Here is a 24,168-nt window from a genome sequence, read left to right on the forward strand (position 1 = left end):
CACTTTTTTGAATAGCTTATGTAAAAATCTATCCATACAATAGATCTTGTTTGTATTACATATCGGGCTTCAATATTGAAATGAATGAGTCTGTGTTGGATGTCAATACAGGCCTCCAACATAGAAACACAACTTACCTTATTTTCTGGTATTTTACGCGAAAACGTTTCAGATGAGTATATAGAAGCATACATTGGAATGGTCCTTTACCCTGGTTCTTGTGATTCTAGGTCTTTTTGGGTTCCTAGTTTTGGACCTCTACGTCACTGTCATCATGACATGGTCCACCTGGCACTGATCCTCCTGATCTTCCTGGTTCTAGTTTTCCCAGCTCCTCAGATTCTTAGTCCTCCAGATCATGGTCCTTCCGACGTTCATTCTCCTGCTTGTTGTTCTCCAACTGGTCCTTGTCTCATTTAAAGTCCTTATCGCCCTGATCCTGTCCTTGAGATGCCTATGCCTAATCGTTTTTTCCTTGTCCTTATCCACTCCATCATGAACATCAATAAACCAAAATGCCAAGGGTAGCGGAAGTGACATCACATGCCTTTTGACCTTCAATTTCACTCACACACTTCACACACTCTCTTTCTAATGTAAACACACACTCACTCACAAGGAAGCACACAACATACATTTAAAAGCATTGTTTTTATCAACCTCAGCTGCCGAGAAATGTCTTACTCCAGTTAATGGTGCTCCATTTTTAATTTTTAAATATTCACTACTAGTGTAATAAAATAATTGAGAGTAAACAAAGATAGTGGAGGCACAACCAACGTCTATAAGGATGAGCTGCCACTGTGTTCCTGGCACTGATTTTGCCACCTCTGAGGCCAGGGGTCGCAAAGGCAGTACCATGGGTTGCAAGAGGCAAGGCAAGGGTCACAGTTGCGACCCGAGGCGACACCTGATTGATGTCCCAGCACTTCATTCTAGTCCTCCTGATGCGTTGATTGTCCTGTTCCTCATGGCCCTGATCCTCATAATCCGGTTCCACATGGTGTTAGTCCTCTTGTCTTTGGCCTAACTGGCCTTACGTATCCTGGTCGCACTGACCCTAGTCTTCCTCATCTTCTGGTCCTGGTCACCTGATCCTTGTACTCCTGTTCCTGGACCTTTTGGTCTTCCTAGTTTTTCTCTTCCTGGTGCTCCTGCTCCTATCTTTTTAATCGTCTGGGGGTTTGCTCTCCTTGTCCTCTCGTTTGAAGTCCTTCTGGTGATCCTGCTGGTCCTCCTTCTGTCCTCCTCCAAATCCTTCTCCTCTCCCATGTCAGCCAGGTACCGTCTCCAAGCCTGTCACAGCTTGTCACTCAAGTTATGTCTACTTTTTTCGTTATGTTGGAAATATTATCTGGGGAAGGGAGTTCGGAAAACAGAAAACGAGAGCTCATTAGGACCCTGTCTCATGCCATTCTTTTTTTCCTTCACCGGGAGGACCGGCCCTCTAAAAAATGAAAACGGAGTCAAGGCACTGCTGTAGGGATCAATGAATACCCAGCACATTTCAAGGTACAATATTGGTAAGTTAACTTTTCTGGTTAATGTATTTGCTTGAGACTTTTGTGTCTATATGGCATGACTGTGGTTGTGCAACATTTTTTGTGCCACATGAAGTTCAATTATCAGTTTGTTAATGAAGTGAGATCGTTTATTTAACATTTTTTACCAATGTAGGGTCATTCTGTATGCTTGCACCAGTATAAATAAAATATTAATATATTTATATATTGAGTTTCAGTGTTTTAGTACATTTGATCCACACATTTAAGATCAAAGGCCCAATTTGTTTCTGGGGTGCCTCCATTAGGGGACAGTAGTCAACAGATCTAGCTATACTTTCCTTCTTAATGATGCAGAGAACAAGCTCACCTGTTATTCCATAAGATTCATTTAGTGCATTTTGATAATGAAGCCTCCAGGCATTCTGGTGAAACTTCAGTGGGTTTAATTGAGAAGACATGTCTCCTCAAGAAGGGGCACTGGAGCAACTGCTTACAATCGGAATGCAGAGCTACAGTGACCTCATGACACATTCTAATATCTAGACATTCTAAGCCAAAGGTTTACATTACCACATGTATTTACGTTGCTAATTTGTCTGGCAGGTTGGGCCAGTCTCAGCTCTAAAATATATGCGCTATCTCAAGCCACAGGTTTGAAGCACCAAAAATATCATGGAGGTTAATGTGCTTGCTTCAGAACATAGGATGACATGTTGCAGATTTGTGTTTTCTGTAAGATAGTTCAGTGGGTTAATGATCTGTTGCAAATAAATTAATTACATTCGTAAATTAGTTGAATAGCTAATACACCAACCTCAAACTGCTCCACGTAACTTGCGAGGCATAAGTTTGAAACCTTGCAGATGTCACCTCAATCTATTATTGAGATTAATAAAATTGGTCAATTGGCTAGTATGAAACACTTACTATTAGGTGCAAACAAATCAATTTGTATAGTTTGCTGTAGGTATGAGTGTTCTTAAATACATAGACAGATGCATGCCATTGTCACTGAACACAGTACTGGACTGCTCAGATTCCTTTACAACAGTCAACCATCCAACCCTCATACACACCCTGGAGACTCAAATATGATTTAATGGCAATGTCCTTCATTGGTTCTCTGCTCCTTTCTTTCAAACTGACACCAGTTTGTTCACATGGGCACTTTCAGGTCCCAAAATATCCTTATCACCTGCAGAGGCACCTGGGTCCCATACAGTCTCCTGTCATCTTCAAAACTCTATATTGAGCCGTTTGATGCTCTACTCACAGATAACAGAATAAAGACTCACCAACATGCTAATGATACACAACTCATCTTGAAGCCTCCTCTGCATCCGACATTCAATGCTTCAAACACTGTCTGCACATCAACCATACCTGGATGCCCAGTCCCTACCTGAAGCTCAACCCAATCAAGAGAGAATTCCTGTTATTTGCCAAGAACAACAAAACAAGATTTAGTACAAACCTGACACAATGACATGAACCTTAACTAATGTGAACCCCAGCTTTCATCCAATGCCAAGTCACTTGGATTTACCCTGGGCACCAAACTCGCCCTCAAGGAACACATTGACAAAAAACACAAAGACCACTTGCTACCAGATCTCTCTGTTCTAAAGGGAGTGAAGCCTTTTCTTCCAGTAAACTTCTTCATAACTTCTGTTTAAGCCTTGGTACAATTGGCATCTCGATGGTAGTAATGCCTGGGGATTTATTTGAGCAGGTGGTTGCTAATAGGGCTCACTGGCACTGACTTTTGGGGACTGGCACTTATTTTCCCTCATTAGACATTGACTGTGAGCAAGACCGAGAAAAACAAAGGGGAAAGAAATATAAAGAGGAAAACAGACATAAACGTTGGAAAGGGAGAAAGCAGGAACCTGCATGAGTGAGATAAAGGAACGGGAGTGTCTGGTAGTAGATGGAAGAGCCATTAAGTTGATTCAAAACTATGCAGCCTTGGTATTAGTTGTGCCAACATTTAAAAGACCCAGCAACAGGTTTCTGAGCAGAGCTTTGGGCCCCAACGCTCATTCTATTACCAATTACGCACTGGTTAAAGACCTACTCCTTGGCCTCCCAGACTCTACACTGGGCATCCATCCTAAACACTGCAGCACATCTCATCCTGGGACTGAAGAAATATGATCACTTCAACCACATCCTGATGTAACTCTATTGGCTTCCCTTGCCGGTCCGCACCATCTTACAACACAGCTGCATCATTAACAAAGCCATATCGAGAAGCTCTCCCGCTTATCTTGCAGACAAGCTCACCATGTCTTGTGGTTTGCGAAGCAGCCACAGCTAGGATGCCATGTGACTCCAAACAGACTAAGAAGTGTAAAACATAAAAAAACAAGGCAGCAAGCCTTTTCCATGACTTCACCAATCCTGTTGCACTTTAGGAAAGAGTTGACTCACCTCTTAAAAGAACAATGCATTAACCATCAACAAGCCAGCAAACCTCTCCGATTATTTGTTGGCTTTATGCTAGTCTTTGACCCTGTATAGCGCTCCACTGCCTTTTGGCTCTGTTAGCTCTACAGAAAGAAATACCACGTACATACATATATACAAACAAGATTAGATATACAAATTAACTAAACTTAATAAAGTCTGAATAACACCTTTTAGGTCTCTGAGAAACTCTTGGCAATCCCAAAATAACATGTTGTCTGTATCTCAGTTCTCTCTGCCAGACCATGTATGACACACCTTGGACAAAAGGAACCGATGAATTCTTAAGGCAGGTGTAAGAAATTGTATTACTGGTTGAGGGGGGTCCAACTCTTCTCAAACAGTAGCCGCAATTCTTGTCATGATGAAGTCACAAGCCAACCCCAAATTAACCTGTGTTCAAACCTCTGGTAACTTGGCACAGATCAGGCAGGCTTTACTTAGAGACAATGTGTAACGTATTTGTGCAACATTTCAAACAGTAACACAGATAAAAATCACTACAAAAGGATTCCATACTACGTTGGACAAATAGAGTAGACGTTAATAAAACGAGGTCAAAATGACAAAATCCAATTAGTAGATCCAGAGATATGCAATTTTAAAGATTTAAGTGAAAATATTGCCAAAAAGTCCAAAGTGCCATTGCGGCTATCGAGTTGTGCGATACAGGGAGAAGGTCACAAGTTCAGGCCAACCGAGATGGAGCGTGGCCGGTTACAGGGACCTAGATAGTCCTTCTGAAAAGTTACCTTCTCAGTCCATTGCAAAGAGTCCCTTTGGTGGTGGATGGGGGCCAGGAAGAGCAGAGAAGCAGTGTGGGAGGTTGTCGATGTAACGCAAAGAGCAGGCCTGGTGTTGCAGAAGATCATCACTAGAGCGCAAAAATCCTGTTGTCATGGCAAGTGGGTGGGCAGTGCAAGTGACAAGGTATCAACACCAATGGGCCTGCTCGTGGTCACTAAGAACCCTAAAACTTCAATTCATACCAAGATTCCAGGACCTGAGGAGCACCACTTGGGGATGGATCTGGGTGCTAGTTCAGGTGGTTGGGAGCCTGTTATGTCCCTGTGGCTCTCAACAGGAGGCCACCAGACTGGCCCTTGGAGTTACTCTGGGAGTCCTGAGTTCAGGTGCAGGTCCAATCCCTCTGACTCAGACAAGTGGGCAGTGGGGCAGCAGGGCAGCATTCCAGTAAGGCAGTAGTTTAGCAGGGCAGCAGTCCAGCAGTGTTAGCAATCCTTTCAGCAGGACAGCAGTCCTTCTTCCTGTCAGAGTCTCCACAGGCCCAGGAGTGCACTGAAGAGTTGATGTCTGATGTCCAATATTCACACCTGATTGTGGCTAAGGCTATGTGTGTTGAAGCAACCCCGTGAATTTTTTTGCATAATTTACATGCTGATCTGGTGGCAAAAGTGTGTTTAAGCCCGGAAGGTGAAATGTCCCTGGTATTTAGCCTCAAGTGCGGTGTGCACAAAGGATGTATTTCAGCCCCCATGCATTTAATTTTATACAATTATGACCTTTGTCCTCACTTGACTTCTGTTCAGGTTGACACCCCTAGTGTCGCTGACACACAGGTGCCTGCACTCATGTATGCGGATGATGCAGTCCTACTGGCTCGGACCCCAAAAGCGTTGCATGTACTAGTGGACCGCTTCGTCCAGTTCATGGATTGCGTCGGCCTGGCCACTAACTCTGGCAAATCTCACATTATAGCCTATGAACCAGGTAGAATTGACACCTGTAGAATTATTATAAAGGGGCAGCCTTGCATAATGTACAATATTTCTGTTACCTATGTATCACCTTTAACTCCTCAGGGTCATGGCAGTCCCAACTGACTAGTTCATGCCTCAAACTTGGCAGGACTGCTGGAGCCATTCTCAATTTAGCTAAATTGAGAAGGAAGGGGATGATCACTCCACTTCCAAAAATGTACAATGCCCAATGCATCCTGTCTGTTACATATGGGGCGGGGATGTGAGGATTCCATAAATGTTCCCTCCTTCAGCTTGAGTAAAATCACATATGAGGAAGGTTTTTACAGCTTCCCCCTGCCACACCTAGGCTTTATCTTACACGCAAAGTTAAACCTGCTCTATAGTGAGGATAGTGTTCGATTGGCTCCTTTGTTACTCTGGGTCAATATTTGGGCAAACCCTCTAGCGAAGTTCTGTAGGGACGTCATCATAGATTGTCTTAGTCTGGATAATTGGAGCTCTATCTCCTGGCTGAAATATATTTCCTTGACATTCCAGGAGTTGTAGTTTTCTTTAGGGGTGTACGGTAAACTCCACTCTGCCGGCAGAATTCATGGAGTTTAACCACTCCGCCCTCCGCTTAGATCGTGGAGTTTGGAAAAACTCTGCCATCTGGGGCATAGCGGAGTTTACTGGCACCCACAGGGGACTAGGATAGGCGTGCAGCCTTGCTGAATCAAAAGGCTTTTAGTTTTAATATGAGTGTCCCCTGAGTTCCCAACCTGCTCTAGGGAGAGCACACAGCGCGTACCTCATCTCAGACAGCAAGCCAACAAAGAGCGCCTACCAGTACCAGCCTATGCCTCCTGCCACGTCCTCGCCTCTCTTCCTGCTGCAGTCCAAGGACAGGGGACTGGATAGCTATGCAGGTTGCCTTGTGTGAAACTCAGTAAACAGTGAAACACATGTCTGTAAATATTTCTTTTTTAGGCTTTTTCTTTAACACTTCAGTAATTGAGTGCGCAGCTGCGCATTCTTACAGTCGAGGTTACCATGTTAGGTGTGGGTAAACACGGCACCGTATTCTAGAATGCTAACTCGGGATAGATAAAGGGACATTTTAGCAACCTCCTGGGGCGGAAGGGTTAACCCTGACGCTTCACAGAGCTGCCATCAAGGGGAGGTTTGGTGTGAGAGAGAAAGAAGGAGAGGACAGACTGCTCTGTTGAGACAACACCTGTGGCCTCCAACAAGAGCCAGTACAGCTAGAGAGTTGGCCCAGGACCTCACATCTCCCGAACAGATCTCATCTGGTCTCAGGGTTTAGGAGCCGGGGTACGTGTGCATGTAAGTGACCCTGTGAAACCTAGACTCCGCCAGGGTGAGGGTGGGTGTGAGCGGAAGTTTTCAAAGTAATGGCTGCCCGTGCTGTGGGCTTGCAAAGGTTTCCTTGTGCATTGTGGAGTCTGGCGATGAGGTGGAGTTTGGTACATGCCGGGCCTCTGTGGGTTTTTTTTAAGGTGAGAGTGTGGAGTTCACCCACCAGTGGAATTATTTTTCTGTGTGCGCTGCTGGTTGACGAGACTCGCCCGGTGCCAAGTGGTGGAGGGAAGAGCACAGAGTTCTTTGTGGGAACGTTACAAAGAACTTCAAAACTTTTGAGAGAGTTTTGGCGAGGGCAGTAGTAGTCTTTGGTTACTTCATAAGGGGCAGGGTGGGGGGTAGTAAACTATGGATTACGGAGGTTTACAGGTAAGTAAACATATAAATTAATAAAACGAATTTCGTTGCGTGCACTGCATCGCATTTGGCGATGCAGTGCACGCAACGAAATTCGTTTTATTAATTTATATGTTTACTTACCTGTAAACCTCCGTAATCCATAGTTTACTACCCCCACCCTGCCTCTCCCCCTCCCCACGTCACCGCCCTGCAGGAACTCCTACTACCGACCGCGGCTGCCAATCAGGTGTGGTAAGTGCTGGGTACCCTTGCCCGGTTTATGATACAATAAGCTTCTGTGTCCGGCTCTCGGTTTTAGGGGGGGTAAATGTGTGGTTCGTGGTCTGGCACACAATGATTGAGTTGTAATGTGGACTCTTCCTGAGATGTTGTCCATTTCGGTTAACATGCCTCAGTGGATCTGGATTCATGGCATCACCAAGTAAGCATAAAGTACTCCACCCGCTAGCAGAACTCTGCGGAATTCCACTGAGTTTTTCGGTAACTCCGCGGAATTCTGCAGAGTAAAACTCTGCGAGCTCCGCCCAGGCCTGGTTTTCTTCTTTGTTCCTGTCCCCCATAAATTTAAAGAAAGCAGATACAACACAGGTAAGGATCTTGTTTTGGAATCTTGTGCTGAAAAAATTAATTGGCGAAAAGTACTGTCATGAGTAATTTCAGACTCTCTCTAGCCCAGAGCCCATTTTATACCATTCTTTAGTATTAACGCAATGGGAAAGGTCTCTCCTTTTCCGAATTAGATCTGGCTCAGTGTGGCGGCTCATGAGGTTCGAAAAGCTTACCGATGCCATGAGAGGAATTTCCTAGGCATGTCCTTGTGACAGGGTCTCTATGCAATCTCTATTGCATTATATGTTCTTTTGCAACTATTTTAGTTATTTGCAAAGACATTGTCTTAAACCCCAATTAAATATGTTAGGGTACCGTAGATGTGAGCAGGCCCAGCACAAGTTGAAATCTCTGAATACGCCAATTATCTATTTTAGGGTGGGTGGTTTTCTTAAAGCTGCAATCCGAGCCAGAAATTCAATGGAAGGTCAACAATGTCTGCGTTATTTATGTAATAGCACCTCAGTTTTAGATATTTATTATTTTTGATCATATAGTATTTACATTTCATATGCACTTTTTATGTATGCTGTTAGTCTGATTCATAAGCTGCTGTTATACTCTGCTGAATGTTTTGCCTGTTGAAATAAGGGATAAGCGCATTATTTTAATGCTATGTTCCTTTGCAGGAGATGATATGCTGTTTTAACCTGTTTTGTGATCTTTTCGGTGTATTGTATTGATATGTGTCTTTTGTTGCCTCAATTGACCCAATAAAGATTATTTACATTGAATTGAATACACCTGATTCTTCCTTTGAAGTGGGAGAAGCTCCTAGAGGTTTTCCTTTGAAGTTCACCTTCCCTGTCCTAGCTTCTGACTAACTATAGGGGGTATGCAGCCATTTATGTGGAGGCAGAAAACAGCCTATTTAATTGTAAATAGGGCTGTTCACAGCTCCACCCTCCGACCCTGTAGTGATGGCCCATCAGGCACACCTAAGCCCTCTGTTGTGTGTGGCTGTCTAGGAAGAATACACAAAGCCCAACTGTAAGCTACAACCAGTCATGTGACCTGAGATAGACTGCAGGCACTAAATGGCTAAGGCAGGAAAATGTCAACCTTCTAAAACTGGCATTTTCAAAATCCTAATGTAAAATCTGACTTTACCATAAGAGAGGATTTTTCATTACAATTCCAAAGACACCAAACATGTACTGAGAACCCATTCTCATTTGGAAATGACAACTTATTAAATGTAATAAGTTAACCCAATGTTATCCTATAGGAGAGGTAGGCCTTGCAATAGTGAAAAAAGAATTTAAGAGTTTTTCACAATCAGGATATGTAAAACTTAAAAAGCACATGTCCAACTTTTAAATACACTGCACCCTACCCTCTGGGCTGTCCAGGGCCTATTCTAGGGTTAACGTATATGCATTAAAAAGGAAGGTTTGGGCCTGGTACACGGTTTCATTTGCCTGGTCGAAATGACAGTTTCAAACTGCACACACAAGCTGTAATAGCAGGTCTGAAACAGGTTTGCAGGACTTCTTAAGTGGGTTGCACAACAAGTTTTGCAGGCCCACAAAGAATTTAATGTAAAGGCCCTGTGTGAATGTAGTACCATTTTACTAGGGACTTACAGGTAAATGAAATATTCCAATTGGGCATAAGCCAATTCTACCATGTTTAGAGCAGAGAACACAATCACTTTAGCACTGGTGAACAGTGGTAAAGTGCAGAGTCCTAAAGCCAGCAAAACGAATTCAGCAAAAAAGATGCAGGGTAAAGGCAAAACCTTTGGGGGTTGACCCTGTAGAGAAGAATAGGTCCAACAGTAGGTATTTGCACTCCCTCAGTGAATGAGTGTTGGTGTTCCTGTTGTGCCCTCTAAACGATAGCCCAAAGACAAATGACGTTTCACATTTGCTTTATTAAAAAATGTGTAACCTTATTGACAAGGCAGCAGCAACAATGGAAAATTGAGGGACAAAATAAAGCGGAGTCGAAATGGAGAAGGATAAAGGAGAACAGTGTCATTAGAACAGAAGTGGTGATGGAGGGGCGTGACTGGGAAGGGAGATCTGAATGAAGTAGGAATGAGATGGCTATGAGAGTGAGTGTGTGACAGCGCAGGCAGAACTGCAGCCTCTGGTTACGGTGGGCGTGTGCTGGTTCCAGCGCTCCTGCTCCCCACAGCTGACAGCAGTGGTCCTCCGGGAGGGACATGAACACTGGAGACAAGACACGCCCGTGGTGCCTGCGGTGAACTGGAGCCAGGGGCTAGCCCTCGCTCGCCCTCCCCAGTCCGAGTGCCCTGCTCCAGTGTTCCTGTGTGTGCAGGACTGCAGGTCAGACACGGCCGGTCTGTGAGGCGGACCAGGCGGGTGCGGCAGCGGCAGGCTCCCGAGTCTGGGAATGGCGGCAGCGCCGGGGTTCATGGAGGTGGCGCTGTGAAGGGGTGCAGCTCACACCGGGCTCTGCAGATACCAGTGGCTGAGCAAGGTGGCATGGGCAGTGGGATCAGCGCAACTAGGAGGAACCGCGGACGTAGCTCCGGGGCCGCCCCGAGGAGTCGGAGCCCCAGTCAGGGCAGCTGCAGCGACCCCTGTCGTCGAGTCCCGGCAGAAGAGCCACCACCCAGCTGGACAGTGGGACCGCGGGACTGTCCCGGACCCCGCTTGGCTTCGGGCCACCCTCCAGGCACGGAAGAGGATGACACGGATGGGGAACTTGACAAGGCGCTGTCTGAGTTTGAGGATCTGTGTGAACCGCAGCGTGGACAGCCTCAGGCAGATGAAGGCAGAGGGAGCAGCCGAGAACCACCCTTCGGCACGTGCGACCGAGTGCCCGGCTCCAGCCCTACCCTCATACCCAGCCTGGAGCTGGAGGGCACCGCTGCCAGTGCAGCGCCAGGATGGGAACTGCCGGACCCACTCCCGCGGGACGACGAGGTGACCAGCTGGGGATGGGGGCACTGCAGCACATCCTGCCTCCCGGAGCAGCGCGGGAGCCGCCCAGGCACTGTAAGTACTGCTCCTGAACGGGGTGCCTATGCTATCAGTACTGACCTGTGCACAGAGAAGCAAGGAAACTGTAGCCGCTCACAGAGTAGAGTCAGCACAAGCACGAGCGTAGCTACAAACGGTTCAGCAAATGCAGGCGCACCGGGTCCCAGTGAGGGGTCGATGCCCCTCCAGTTACATTCGTTACCACCAACCAGGGCCTTTGGGGGTATTTTCCTTTCTGGCTATAAGGGCCCCATGCGCTCTTCCTTTGCCACTGTTCACAGTGTAAGATTAACCCGAGGGTACACGGTACAGCGAGCACTGACCTCTGCAGAGCGAAACAAGGGCACAGTACATACTTGCTCCACGGCACTGTAACTCGCCGAACCATGCAAAGTCTGCTGGGACACCGCCAGGCACTGTAAGCCACCCATAGAGTCAGAGGGAGGCCTGAGGACAGACAGGCGCTTTAAGTCGCTGGACTTCAGCCAGGCACTGCGAGTCACACAAACTAACCGTGAGATTTGAGCAAAGGCAAGTACGCCACTTACACTTCAGGGCCACTTGAACACAAACATAAAATGGTAATAACTTTCAGTTACTGACATTCAATGTTTGGTTGAGGGTGGGCAGGGCTGCTCAGCGAGAAGGGCAGGGGAGGAGTGGTGTACCAACTCCTGAGTGCACAAGGACGGTTTGGTCCGCCCTCTGAGGCCACCAAACCAGTAATGCACACTCTGCACTGCAGCCTGCATGAAGTACATGGCCTACATATAAGCCCCTGTCTGGGCGGCGTCCCGACCAATCACAACGCTGTTTGCAGCATTGTAACTGGCTTAGGGGAGGGAGGCTGGCTGACTGCTTCCTGTTTAAAAAAAATATTATTAATTCATTACTACCTCCACCTGACCCCAGACTCTGCAGCACACCCCCTTCCAGGCCTGCAGCCTACATGATGTACATGGCCTACACATAAGCCCCTGGCTGGGGGACGTCCCAACCAATCACAACGCTGCTTGTAGCACTGTGATTGGCTTAGGGGAGGGAGCCTGGCTGACTGCTTCCTGTGACTTAGGGGAGGGTGACTGGCTGGCTGCTTCCTGTTTTTTAAAATTAATAATATTAATTCATTACTACCTCCAACTGACACCGGACTCTGCAGAACACTCCCTTCAAAGCCTGAGTATACATTTTCTACCATCCATCTCCCATGCACCTTATCTCACAGCTGACCTTGGGCCCCAGCCCCATATCAGCCACCATCCAGCTCCACTTTCATTATTCCCGGTAAAGAACATTAATATCATCACCCTCAAACCTAAAACATTGAATATAACAGCAACACACACTTTAAAATATATTCCACAGTGGCCCTAAGGACCTGACTGCTGATTAAATAAACAAAAACAGAAAGGTCATGACAGGGCCGGCTTTAGCGCTGGTGCAAAAGTCTTTATTGGTGCCCCACCACTGACCTCTTTCTCTGTAGATACCTTTACTACCACCCTCCAACAGTGCCCTTCATCTCTCCATAGCCTCTCCCCCTCATAACCCCCTCCTCCGACTCCCACACTACCACCCTCCACCAGTGCCCCTCATCCCTCTGTAGCTCCCACCCTCCCTCCACCCCATGACCTCCTTCTCGGATTCCCTCACTACCACCCTTCAACAGTGCCCCTCATCTCTCCATAGACTATCCCCTATTGGCCTCCTCCTCGGATTTCCTAATTGCCACCCTCCAACAGTGTCATTGATCTCTCCATAGCCCCTCTCACGTATGCATTTCATTTGTTGTATAGTGCTACTCATAGTGTAGGGTGTCACAGTACTTAACATCATGTACACATTATGCAGAGAATATGAATCATACAAGTATGTAAATCAGCCTAAAGGGAATGTCACATTAGCCAATGAGGATTACCAGGTGTAGGAATCACATGGCATCCATACTGGTGGGCAGCATCTTTTAAGAGAGTTTGGTCTAGACTCTGGAGAAGCACAAACACAGGATTAAAAAAAAAACCCAGTGGTGGGGGGGGAGGGGGAATGGCTTTACTGAATAAAATGAATATTTGTCCAGTCAAACTCTTTATAGCATCATCAGAATAATGAAATACTTGGGAAATATTAACTATATCGCAACACACAAAAAAAGTTCTATTTATAGCATTCAGGCTTGTATGCGGCTCTTTGATGACAGTTCATAGGTCACTGTCCAGTTAGGATTGTAACTTCTAAACTGCAAGTAACAAAAGGATCTCTATAACAAAGGCAGTAACCCACTGAGCTATCCACGTAAACTACAGTTTATCTGCATTTCAAAACTACCAACAGACAAAGGATTGCTCTCCAGCAGGATCATTAATCACCAGTTATCTGGACATTTTTACTGTTGTCTTGCATTCGTGGCAGAGCCAGTCATGAAAACAATACAAACGATTTAACCTCTTCAGTGCCCATGACGAGATAGTCTCGTCATGGAGCACGGTCGCGCTGTGCCCATGACGAGACTATCTCGTCATGAACCCCACCCACTAATGTAACGCCCGGCACAGGAGGGGGAAAGGGTGTGGCACAGAAGGGGTTAAATGAAATATACACAACATACAAGTATGTATACGAACAAATAGCCACACATTCTCAAAGCATACACGAAGTATGTATCTTGCAGGGCCTTTGCAGGTTTAAAAAAAAAAAAACAGAATAGCCTCACATTCTCTTACCTGCTCCATTGGAACTCTGTCTCACAGCCCGATCTGATAAGCAGCTAAAGGGCTCAGGAAAGGTGAATTAGGATACACAAACTTCTTTTCTCCTGGCTGAATAGAGAAGAAAATATCCATCCAGCACGCAAAGGTTACCAGGTGCCAAAGAAAGGATTTGTCCCCTTTGCTATGCCCCTATTCTACCTGCACGAGTGGGCAGGGATACAGCCCACCTTGCTAAAAGGAGATGCGTGACTGGGAGTGCCTGTGAGAAAGAGCCCAGGCCCAATCACACAACTCCTAGAAGAAGAAGGAAAAGAACGTTCAGAGGAAAGTTTTAAATTTCAGACGCCATTTTCTGTTGGCTTTCTTAACGTCACTGCAAGGGTCAAGGTTCATGTTTGAGTGGGCTAGGCTCATGTTTGGGTGGGCTTGGCCCTCCTGCTAGAACCGGGCCTGAAATGTAAGTCACTCGCGGCACACTTACAGGGACACCTGAACCCAATTGAATATCGCAACACGCATACGCTTGGGTGTGTTTGTGGGGGGGAGGGGCTAGGCACTTTAAGTCACTCAAACTATTTGTGTATTAAAGGCACTGTACGGTAGCAACCTCAAAGGGAGCCTTAAGCACAGCCGAGCAATGTAAGTCAATCAATCAATCAATCAGGGTTGGTAAAGCGCAACTTCTCACCCGCAGTGGAATCCACTATTTACGAGGTGGTGGGGAGGGGGGATGTGGAGAGTCCTAAATAAAAAAAAACACTTACCTACAGGCCGGTCACCCGGCTGGCGGCCGCTTCTCCGTCCGCTCACCGCCACCGCCTCTCGCCGCTAGAAGCAGGAACAGGAAGCACTAAAGCTCCTGACTACCATAGTTAATCACAGCGCTGCAATGCAGAACTGTGGTTGGTCTGAGCATAGTGGATCGGCGCTCAGGCAGAGAATGGTAGCCGGGGGCATATTCTGCACCCAGGCTGTAATGCAGCCTGGGTGCAGAAACTGCAAAGTGGTCATGATGGTTTGGCTGGACCGATAGGCCCGGTCAGAGCGTCATTGCACACTTTAGAGTAGGAAAACCGCTCCTTCCCTGCCCTGCTCTGGCAGCCCAGCCCTGCCTCGCCCGCACCAGGAAAGGAAAACTGAAATGATAATAACACTAGTTATTATCATTTTAGTTTTCTGTGGGGGTAACACTCCTCCTCCTCCTTAGTGGAGGAGCCCCCACTGCTCACCCGTGAGGGTCTCAAGGCACCCAGGGGAAGAGGGCGGCTCCGTTGACTGCTGGGGTCCTCCGAAATGCAAGACCCTTCCTGAACTGGGGCAGTGTGGGAGATTGCCAGATGTGGAGGGGGAGGGTGTTCCAGGCTTTGGCAGCGAGGTAGGAGAAGGACCTTCCTCCCGTTCTAGTCCTGCTGATACTTGGGCCTGTGGCCAGAGTCACTTCAGTGTGCACAGAGCGGGCAATAAATGGGTAAAGAGGCAATGCTGCCAAACAAGAAACAGAGCACTGACACCTGCACCACCCAACTCATGTAATCAGTAATTATACTCTTCCTACTCCATGCATTTTAATGATCTATTCCTTCAAAACCTCTGTCACCTTCACAACATGTTACCCTAAACCTTTTGCTGCACGAACACTGTCCCTTCTAGAAAACTCCACCGAAATGCAGTATGTTATTTCCGAAGCAATTAGGACTTGGGCTTGGCTCTGTGCACACACTGTGACCCTTTCTCTGACACAGAGCAATGTTTGCAAGCAATTTCATGTCAGACGTACACATGCTTAATGCTGAGCCAATTGGTCCTCATTTGGAGGGCTCAGCCATGATTTGACCCTATTTTTCAGTAAAAATGTCCTGTCCAGCTGTATCAAACGTGACTTTTAACCCGAAATGTACATATTATGCACAATGTTATGAGGATTTGTAAAGCATGCCAACACAGGAGTGTGTCATGGTGCTGAACAGGTGAGACTCTAGCAACTCCTATGTCGGATGGGGAGATATTAAAAAACTCCAGGTCTTCAGCTTCTTGCAAAACTCAAGAATCAAGGAGGAGGCTCTGGTCATTCGGCGCTTTAGGTGCTATGTAGGATAACTCCCATCTGTCAGATCTGATTTAGTGAATTTGTTGGATGTGTACAATTAGGAATTTTTCCGAGCGGAGTTGTCTGGGTGTGTCAAAGGAGATGCGATTGTTGATGTAAGCTGGGCCCATGTTGTGTAGTGTTTTGAAAGAGTGGGTGAGAAGTTTGAATAGTGCTCGTTTGTGTATGGGGAGGTAGTGGAGCTGCTTGTGGTGTGGTGTGATGTGTGTGTGGCAATTGAGGTTGAGAGTCATCTCGGTCTCAAGTTGTGGTGTTGTGTGATGCAGAAAGGTAGCTACTTAAATATTTTTCACAGCATCTTCAAGTTATGGAACCAGAAAGTTGACAGTGTAGACTTGGACGATTATGTTGTTGGCTGTCGATGACTATCCAGAGATTCTTGGCATGGGTGGTGGCAGATGGTGTGGGACCAAGTTCAACTGACCACCAAGTGTAGTCCCATGTTGAGGTGTTCTGACCGAAGATAACAACTTCTGTCTTGTCAGTGTTTAGTTTGAGGCAGCTGATCTTCATCCAGTCTGCGAATTAGTTTATGCAGGCAGTGAACTTGTTCCAGGTGTAGGGAGTCTTGTCTGAGAGGTAGACGATGAGTTGGGTGTCATTGACGTAGGAAAGGACGTTGACGTTGTGGGTGCAGATGATGCTGGCAAGTGGGATCATGTATTCATTGAAGAGGGTCAGGCTCAGGAAGGATCCTTGCGGTACGCCACAGATGAGGTTGTGGGACCAGGATAACTGACTGAGTCCTGCCAGTGAGGAAGAAGGAGATTCATCTGATGGTAGATCCTTGGATTCCAATGGCATCTATCCCTCGAATGAGGATAGGGTTGGTGAGGGATGGCAAACCATGTAGACAGCTGTACAGAGGTCCAGCATGTCTCCCCAGTCCAGGATCCAGACGTCATCTGCGGCCGCAATGTTTGTAACATGGCCAGTTCAGAAGGCATTCTCTTAGAAACGATTGGTAAAGGTATAATACAGTTTTGTATTCATGCAACAACAAGCAAATACAAAACTGAGGGGGAATTTTGAACAATGTATCTCTATTTTGGAAATGGGCTGCAGAACTAGGTTTTAAGAGCAGATTATTCATATAATGAATTCCCTTACGAAGGAAGAAGGCAGCAAGGCATCGGTAAAATTACAGAATATTTTCTAAAACATTTGCTTCTTCCCAGCTCTTCCACAGTTCCCATTTAGTGTCCTGGTGCCATTAACGGATAAGAGATGGCCATCAAGACAAGTAGTTGTATTGTTTGTTTTTCTATGGATGAGAGCTGGGGATGCCCACAGCACGGTCCTGTCATGTGTCAGAAAACCAGAGAGTGTCAGTACCTGTTCGCCAGTCTCGAATTCTGTGACAAGCATTCACTGGAATTATGCAGCAGTGGAGGACTAAATTATGCCGCAGGGTTGACAAAAGTATGTCCAAGAAAGGCATATTATGTAGCACACTCCCAAGCAGTATAATTTCTTTAGTTGGCCCTTTTAAAAACTAATACTACTCTCTAGGCATTTTAGCACCTGAATACAGCAATCAGCAACTTAAAGTTGACTGGTTTCCATTCAAAGGATCTGCCAATGCACAAATTCAAACATAGCACCATTTGTTTAGAAACATTTGATCCTTTTGATCAAGAATCCTTTTTTGGGGTGAAATCAGCAAATTATGCATTAGATGGTGGATTATGTTGAAAATGAGGCAAATTCATAATCATACATGTGCTCAAGCATTGACCATGTGTGATTGGCTTGAGCTGTTCTTGTTCACCACTTAATCAGAAAGTTACATTTTAAAGCTATTTCTTCTTGCCGTTTCTGTCGACTGTTGGGTCTTGCTTCTAGCCTTGGGTCTAAAATATAACAATGTATTCTCTTAAAGTATTTTCTTTTAAAGAAACAATGTTCCTAATTTTGAACCACTGCCCTGGGTGCTTTGCTTAGTTTGTAATAAAATAGGCACGGGCCCCAACATTTTCAAATGATGGGCTTGCAGAATTCCAGTGGTGCCTAACCGTGATTCCACCTCAGACCTCCCTCTTCAACCTCCCTACACTTAATGTCCCTTTATCTCATTCTTGCAGGTTCTTTTTCATTACTGCTTTCTCCCTTTCTGACTATCTATTCATTTTCTGCTTGCTCTGGGTCAAAGTCAGTGAGTAAAAAATTGGTCTTGGTAGCCAAAAATGAATGGTGTTGCCCATCCACTGTCTCATATTGATCACTGCCTAGGTGGCCACACTCGGGAAAGCATTGCTGCATGCTGTTGTCATTATGTTTCTTCCCAGCTGCTCCTCCAGCGTGGGTTGAATCTACAGAAGATTGGATTCTTCCTTCCATTCCTGATTTGATTTGTGCCCTGGTTGCTGAGGCAAGCCTCCAGTTCTTTAATCATTGTTTCCTGGCCCATGCTTAAATATTGGCTTTCTATGAAATTCGGCTCATCATCAGCTTGGGAAAATGAAGATCTCCAGATTGGATCGCCCTATGGGCAATGCATTCATTATTCCTGATTGGCCAGCTCTAAGAAGGGCGTGGTTGGGAACTCCATCTTCGAGAATTCCTGTCATTTTTCAAAAGGGCCCAACAGGGAAAGTGGTCTAGTATTGCATTCTATTTTTGGGTGATACAGTTCCTCATCTAGGCCAAGAGCTCTCTATTGCTGCTTCAACAGTTCTTGTTCACACCTGGTCCTTCATCTACCCGGGTGAGCGCAGCTCCCTAGATTGTTTTATAGGCTTTTGTTTGAATTACATACACCTTTCTCAAGCCTGGGACTCAGGGCGCCAGATCTGCACATAGGGTTTACATCAAGGGAAATGCATGCATGCATGAAAAAAAGCAGGCTTGAAATTGGTAATCCACATTTCGGTATAAAAACGGTTTACCGTAAAAATAAATATACAAGTTTGGCCACCATTTGTGAAATCTTTTTTTTTTTTTACTCTTTTTTTATTTGGATTACATCAATACACAGTCTTATGATACAGTGAGAAACATCACAGTAATATAGCAAACAGTTTACAGTCCAAGCCCGCATTCATAAGTTGCAATCTAAAACTTGCCCTTACAAGTTTACATTATCTCCCTTTCTAACATCTCTCCCAAAGAACGTTCTATTTCTTGGTATTGCTGAGGCACACACCTGGCCACTATGTGCATTCCACCTAATCCAGATCTGCTCCCATTTTTTAGGGCATCCTCTATTCTCATAAATGGTATCTTCTGCGACCATCAACCAGTCCATGTCTCTTTCCCATTCCACTAGTGTGGGTGATTCACCTACTCCCCATTTCCGTGCTATATTCCATTTAGTGATGGCAAATCCCATGGTCACCCACGTTTGTTCCTAACTGTTGAGGTCTGTCTGTCCCCATATATTTAGTAGACATAATTTGGGTGTGTGTTGGAGTTCCTTTCCACTAACTACTTGCGGTTGTGTTGCCACCGACCCCCTATATTTCTGAATGGCAGGACACTCCTATACAATACGATAGAATGTTCCCTCTTCTTTACACTGCCTTCTGCATGTGGAATCTTCTTTTGTTTTCATTTTTGTAAGAGTGGTACAGTAAAAGTACGTGCTGTGAACGCTTTTAAGTTGGATTAGTCTTAAGCTAGAGGTTATGGCCACTTCTCTAGGGGAGCCTAGAGCTTCCTGCCAGTTGTCTTCTTCCAGCTCTCCTATGTTATCTTGCCATCTCTCACACAGCTTCAGTAAAGGTTCGGGCATGTTATTGAGGAATTTTCTATACGTCATAGAAATCACTTTGCTGTCTATACAGTCATTCAGCCGTCTTTGAGCGTGCCTAATTTGTAGATATCTATATGCCTCGGATTCTGCCATCCCGTGTTCTGTTTGGATGTCGACAAATGGTTTGACTGTACACTTTGACCATAGGTCACCCATTCGTGAGATGCAGATCATATCCCATTTATCAAATCCAGGACATTTAATCTGTGTACCTAATCTCTCTGCATCCCATAGTGGCATAGACTGGCTCACTTTATTCTGCCACCCTAGCATTTTTGTCACTGTATGCCAAAGATTGTTGCGTTGGGCCCATTAGAGGCTGCTTTATTGGCTTCCTATGCAATGCATGTCTATAGCCTTTGGGTCCATAAGTATGTTATCCATCTCAAATGCGGGGTACGTTTGTGAGCCATATATCCACTGATTGATCACCGCCAATTGCCCAGCCCAGTAGTACATTCGGATATCTGGAAAGGCTATCTCTCCGTAATACTATCCCTTTACAAGTTTGTGCATAGCAACTCGTGGGGATTTCCCATCCCACAGTAGTGATCGTTTTTCACTTTTAATATCAGTGCAGTATGTGTCTGGGACAGGTTAAGGTGTGTTTTGTAGGACATACAGGAATCTTGGCAATGCCATCATTTTAAAGAGAGCAGCGTGCCCTAATAAGGATAGTGGTAAAGTCCTCCAATGTAGAGTGTCATTTTGCAGTCGTTTTAAGGGGCCTCGTAGATTGTGCGTGTAGGAAAGAGCAGGATCACTTGCAGCATAGATTCCTAAATAACGGAAACCCTCCTTGGCCATTGTCACTGTACAGGCCGATGGTAGTTTGGGAATAGGTCCATGAAGGATAAAAAGTACCAACTTGGACCAATTGATGGTATATCCGGAGTATTTCCAGAAAATTAGTGAAAATTTGCATGATCCTGTTAATGAATGAATTTGGCGACGCTACATAGAGCAGAATATCATCGTCATATAAGGAGATTCTGTCCTCCCATCCCGTAGTTCACCGCAATCCTCAGATCAAAGGATCTCCTCTCATCCAGGTAGCAAGTGGCTCTAGCATTAATGCGAAAATCAGTGGTGATAAAGGACATCCCTGCCGTGTTCCTCGTTTGAGGGGCAAATTATGTGCAGTATGTCTATTTACTACTACTTGTGCTAGTGGTTCTGCATATAGCAACCTTACCCACGCGATGTATCTGGGGCCAAAGCCTAGTGGTTCCAGTACTGCAAAGAGATATGGCCATTCGATACTGTTAAACAGCATATGAGCATCTAGTGATATTATTGCAGCCTTTCCCTTAATGGTCTCTCTTCTGCCCAACAAGTCGTGTCGGCATCGCAGGTTTAAGGCTGTGTTTCTCCGCCAACATAAAGCCAGATTGGTCTGAGTGCACTAAATTCGTGATGACCAGTAAAAGTCTATTTGCTAGTAGTTTGCCCAGTATTTTGACCTCCATGCTAAGCAGCGATATGGGGCGGTGCGAGCTGCATAATTCTGCTTGTTTCCCCTGTCTGTACATAACTGAGATGATGGCCAATCTCTGGTCCAAAGGCAGGCTTCCCTTTCATCTACTGTCTTCATACATTTCTCATAAGTAAGGTGCAATTTTTGATGCAATAAGTTTGAATAGTTCTTTTCGAAGGCCACTTGGTCCCATTGCTTTCCCTGATTGTATACTATTTATTGCACTTACGATTTCGTTGTAGGTGATGACGCTATCTACTATGGCCACTTCCTCTGTGGTTAATGAGGTGAGAGGCATTTCTGCTAGAAGTTCGTTAGAATCATCAGTTATCATTGGTGACTGAGGGAGTATACAAACATGTGAAATATATAGCAAATACCTCAGCTATTTCTTGTGGGTCTCTTACTGTCTCTTCATCCTCGGTCCTGAGAAATTCCACCCATATATTTGTCTTTTCGTGCCTGTCTTGCAATGCCAGTAATTTCACTGCTTGATCTCCTGTTTCATATATTATATGGTGTACTGCTAGACGGCTACTCGTGGCCGCCTCTGTTACTAGGTTTTTGTACTCCTGTTGCTTGATAACCAGTGAGTGGTTAGTCCCCTCACTCTCTCTGAGGGGCTATCTGTGTTCTTTCTCTAGGATCACTTTTTACAATTTTGTGAGCGCTATCTGCCTATCCTTTATGTGTCCAGCTGTTAAGGATAGTGCTTGCCCCTTGATAACTGTTTTATATGCTTCCCATTGGATTTACGGGAATTTAACAGAATCTTCATTTTCGATAAAATAGTATTCTGTGGTTCGGATTAGGTTGTCGCGTATGTGAGAGATTCTGAGATACCGGGGATTTAGGGTAATCATCTTCCGTATCGATATTGTGCCGCGTGTATTATGGGCAGATATTGGTGAGTGGTCCGATATTCCATGCGCGAGATGTTGCACGTCCTTGAGGAAGGGCACTTGGTCAGTTAATGTTAGGATGTAGTCTATTCGTGATTGGCTGTTTTGAGTGCCTGAATGAAGCGTGAGTTGTGAAGTGTCCGGGTTATGTGTTCTCCAGACATCTGCTAGGACCATTGTCTTCAGATAGTCTGCTAGGTGAGAGATGTTTCCTAGTGCATGTCTCAGGGTCTACGATCTTTTTGCCCGAATAGCACCTTATTTAAGTCCCCTCCCTAGTATCAAGTCCCCTTCTGGCAGGTCAAGGATTAATTTACTTAATTCAGGCAGGGTAATCTTCTGCAGTGTTGGCGGGATATAAACCGAAAGGATATTAAGTGGTTTACCTTCCCGTGTACCCATAATTGCAGCAAATCTACCCAGTGGGTCTATATAAGAACTTTCTATTATAAAGGGAAAGTTGTTGCATATAAGAATTCCTGTCCCTCTGGATACGGTTGTAAAGCCTGCATGTGTCACTAATGTGTATCCTCATCTGTTCAACGCTTTACATGTGTTACCTACAAGGTGCGTCTCCTGTAGTGATACTACATCAGGTGTATGCCGTAAAATAAATTGAAGGACTATCCCCCTCTTCAGCTTATCACCTAAACCATTGACATTCCAGGAAAGTAGCTGGAGGGAAGGTTGCATAATATCAGGTATCAGTGGGGATTGGTTTGTGGGCATATCTGCTCTCTTTTTTCCGAATACTGCAAACTGTACGGTAGTAGAGATGAGAACGGTCTGCGGGCTGTTACCTCACTTTGATCGGCTTCCAATGTTTTTAGTTTAGTCATGTCTGTGTATAGTGTTCCCAGATAATTAAACCAGAAGTAACAAAATTCTTCCCCCAACTTATATAATCAATGCAGGTTGTAATTCCAGAAAGTACTCGAACATTCCACTCCCCCCTCACTGCCTCCTTGCATGATGGTTTACTAACTGCCTGCCTTCCCAACATTGCAGAGTGCCTGTTTTCTCCCCAAACAAAAACTAAGGAGATCAAGGTCTCCCGAAGACCAATCACTCCCTCCCCATCCCCTAATTACTGTGTCAGCCTGGTGCATGCATTCTATCTTGCCTTCTTCTGGTGTCTGATACCTCAATTGTTTTCTATATCAGAAGGTGGAGTTCGCTTTCCACTTTGGTGGTTATATATCTAAATCACATACTTTGTCCATGCCTGTTGGTGTTTACGCCATTGGGTTGTCTCGAGGCCTTAGGCATAGTTTGTGTTTTAGGAGGGCCTCTCAAAACGTGTTATTCGCTCTTGTCTAGTTCCGCATTTATATGTGAATTCTTGTCCGGGATTGTATCTGTGTGTTTTCTGCCACTTCTTGGGGTGTCTTGCTCCTTTTCCAGAGGGTGCTCGTATGATCTACTGTTCGCCACCCTTCTAACCACTCCCAGTGTCCTCAGGGTTGGAGAAGAACCAGGTCTTCCCCTCAGCCTCCACCCTTAACTTAGCGGGGAATAGCATTGCATACTTCATTTCATTGTCTCTGAGTGCTCTTTTGACCTCTGCGTCTCTGTCTTTGCACATTTATGGTGAAGCCAGGAAAGAATGTAATTGTACTATTTTGATATTGGACCTGCGGGGCACTGCGCGCCGTTCTTTATATGATGTCACGATCTTGGAAATCAAAGACTCGGGCCAGAATCAGTCTCAGTGTGGCCCCTGGTCTGGGTCTGACTCCCAGAACTCGGTAGGCTCTCTCAATGGAGAAATAATTTAACAATCCTCGGGGTTGTAGGTGTTTCAAAATTAATTCCTACCCAAAAGAGATTCCTCGCTGGTCCCATCTGCTTGTTCGGGTACGCCAATAATACGTATGTTTTTTTCTTTTGGATCCACCCACTTATTCATCCAACTTTATTTTGAATGCTTTTGTCATATTTTTCAAGTCTTTCACTTGTTGAAGGATCGAAGTGTCTATCATAAGGGATTTTGCCATGTCTTCCAATTCTCTGTCGCCCAGTTTGCGCAGGTCCGCCTTTGTGAGAGAGACTTCTGTAGAGACCGAGTCTATTTGTTTTTCTAGGGAATTATGAACTTTGATAATGGGGACCATGATGTCGTTCAAGTGTAGTTCATCCTTCCCCGCTCCTGGTTCAGTCGTGCAGCCACCTTCTTCCTTGCCTTTTTGTAGGGTATACTTCTCTAATTTAGTCTGGTGTGTTCCATGCCCTCCTTT

The 24,168-nt window shown here is 45.5% G+C and overlaps 1 protein-coding gene across 1 annotated transcript in view; it reads left to right on the forward strand.

Moving 5' to 3' along the window:
- Positions 1-10,082: 10,082 nt before the first annotated feature.
- LOC146817145 (uncharacterized) overlaps positions 10,083-24,168 on the forward strand; it is a 108,918-nt gene continuing 94,832 nt past the window's right edge. Inside the window, exon 1 of the mRNA XM_085609175.1 lies at positions 10,083-10,998. Coding sequence (XP_085465301.1) covers positions 10,483-10,998 — 516 coding nt within the window. The 5' untranslated portion in view covers positions 10,083-10,482. The remainder of the gene's footprint in view (positions 10,999-24,168) is intronic.

The sequence above is a fragment of the Triturus cristatus genome, chromosome 6 (genome assembly GCF_964204655.1).
Source record: "Triturus cristatus chromosome 6, aTriCri1.1, whole genome shotgun sequence".
NCBI lineage: Eukaryota > Metazoa > Chordata > Amphibia > Caudata > Salamandridae > Triturus > Triturus cristatus.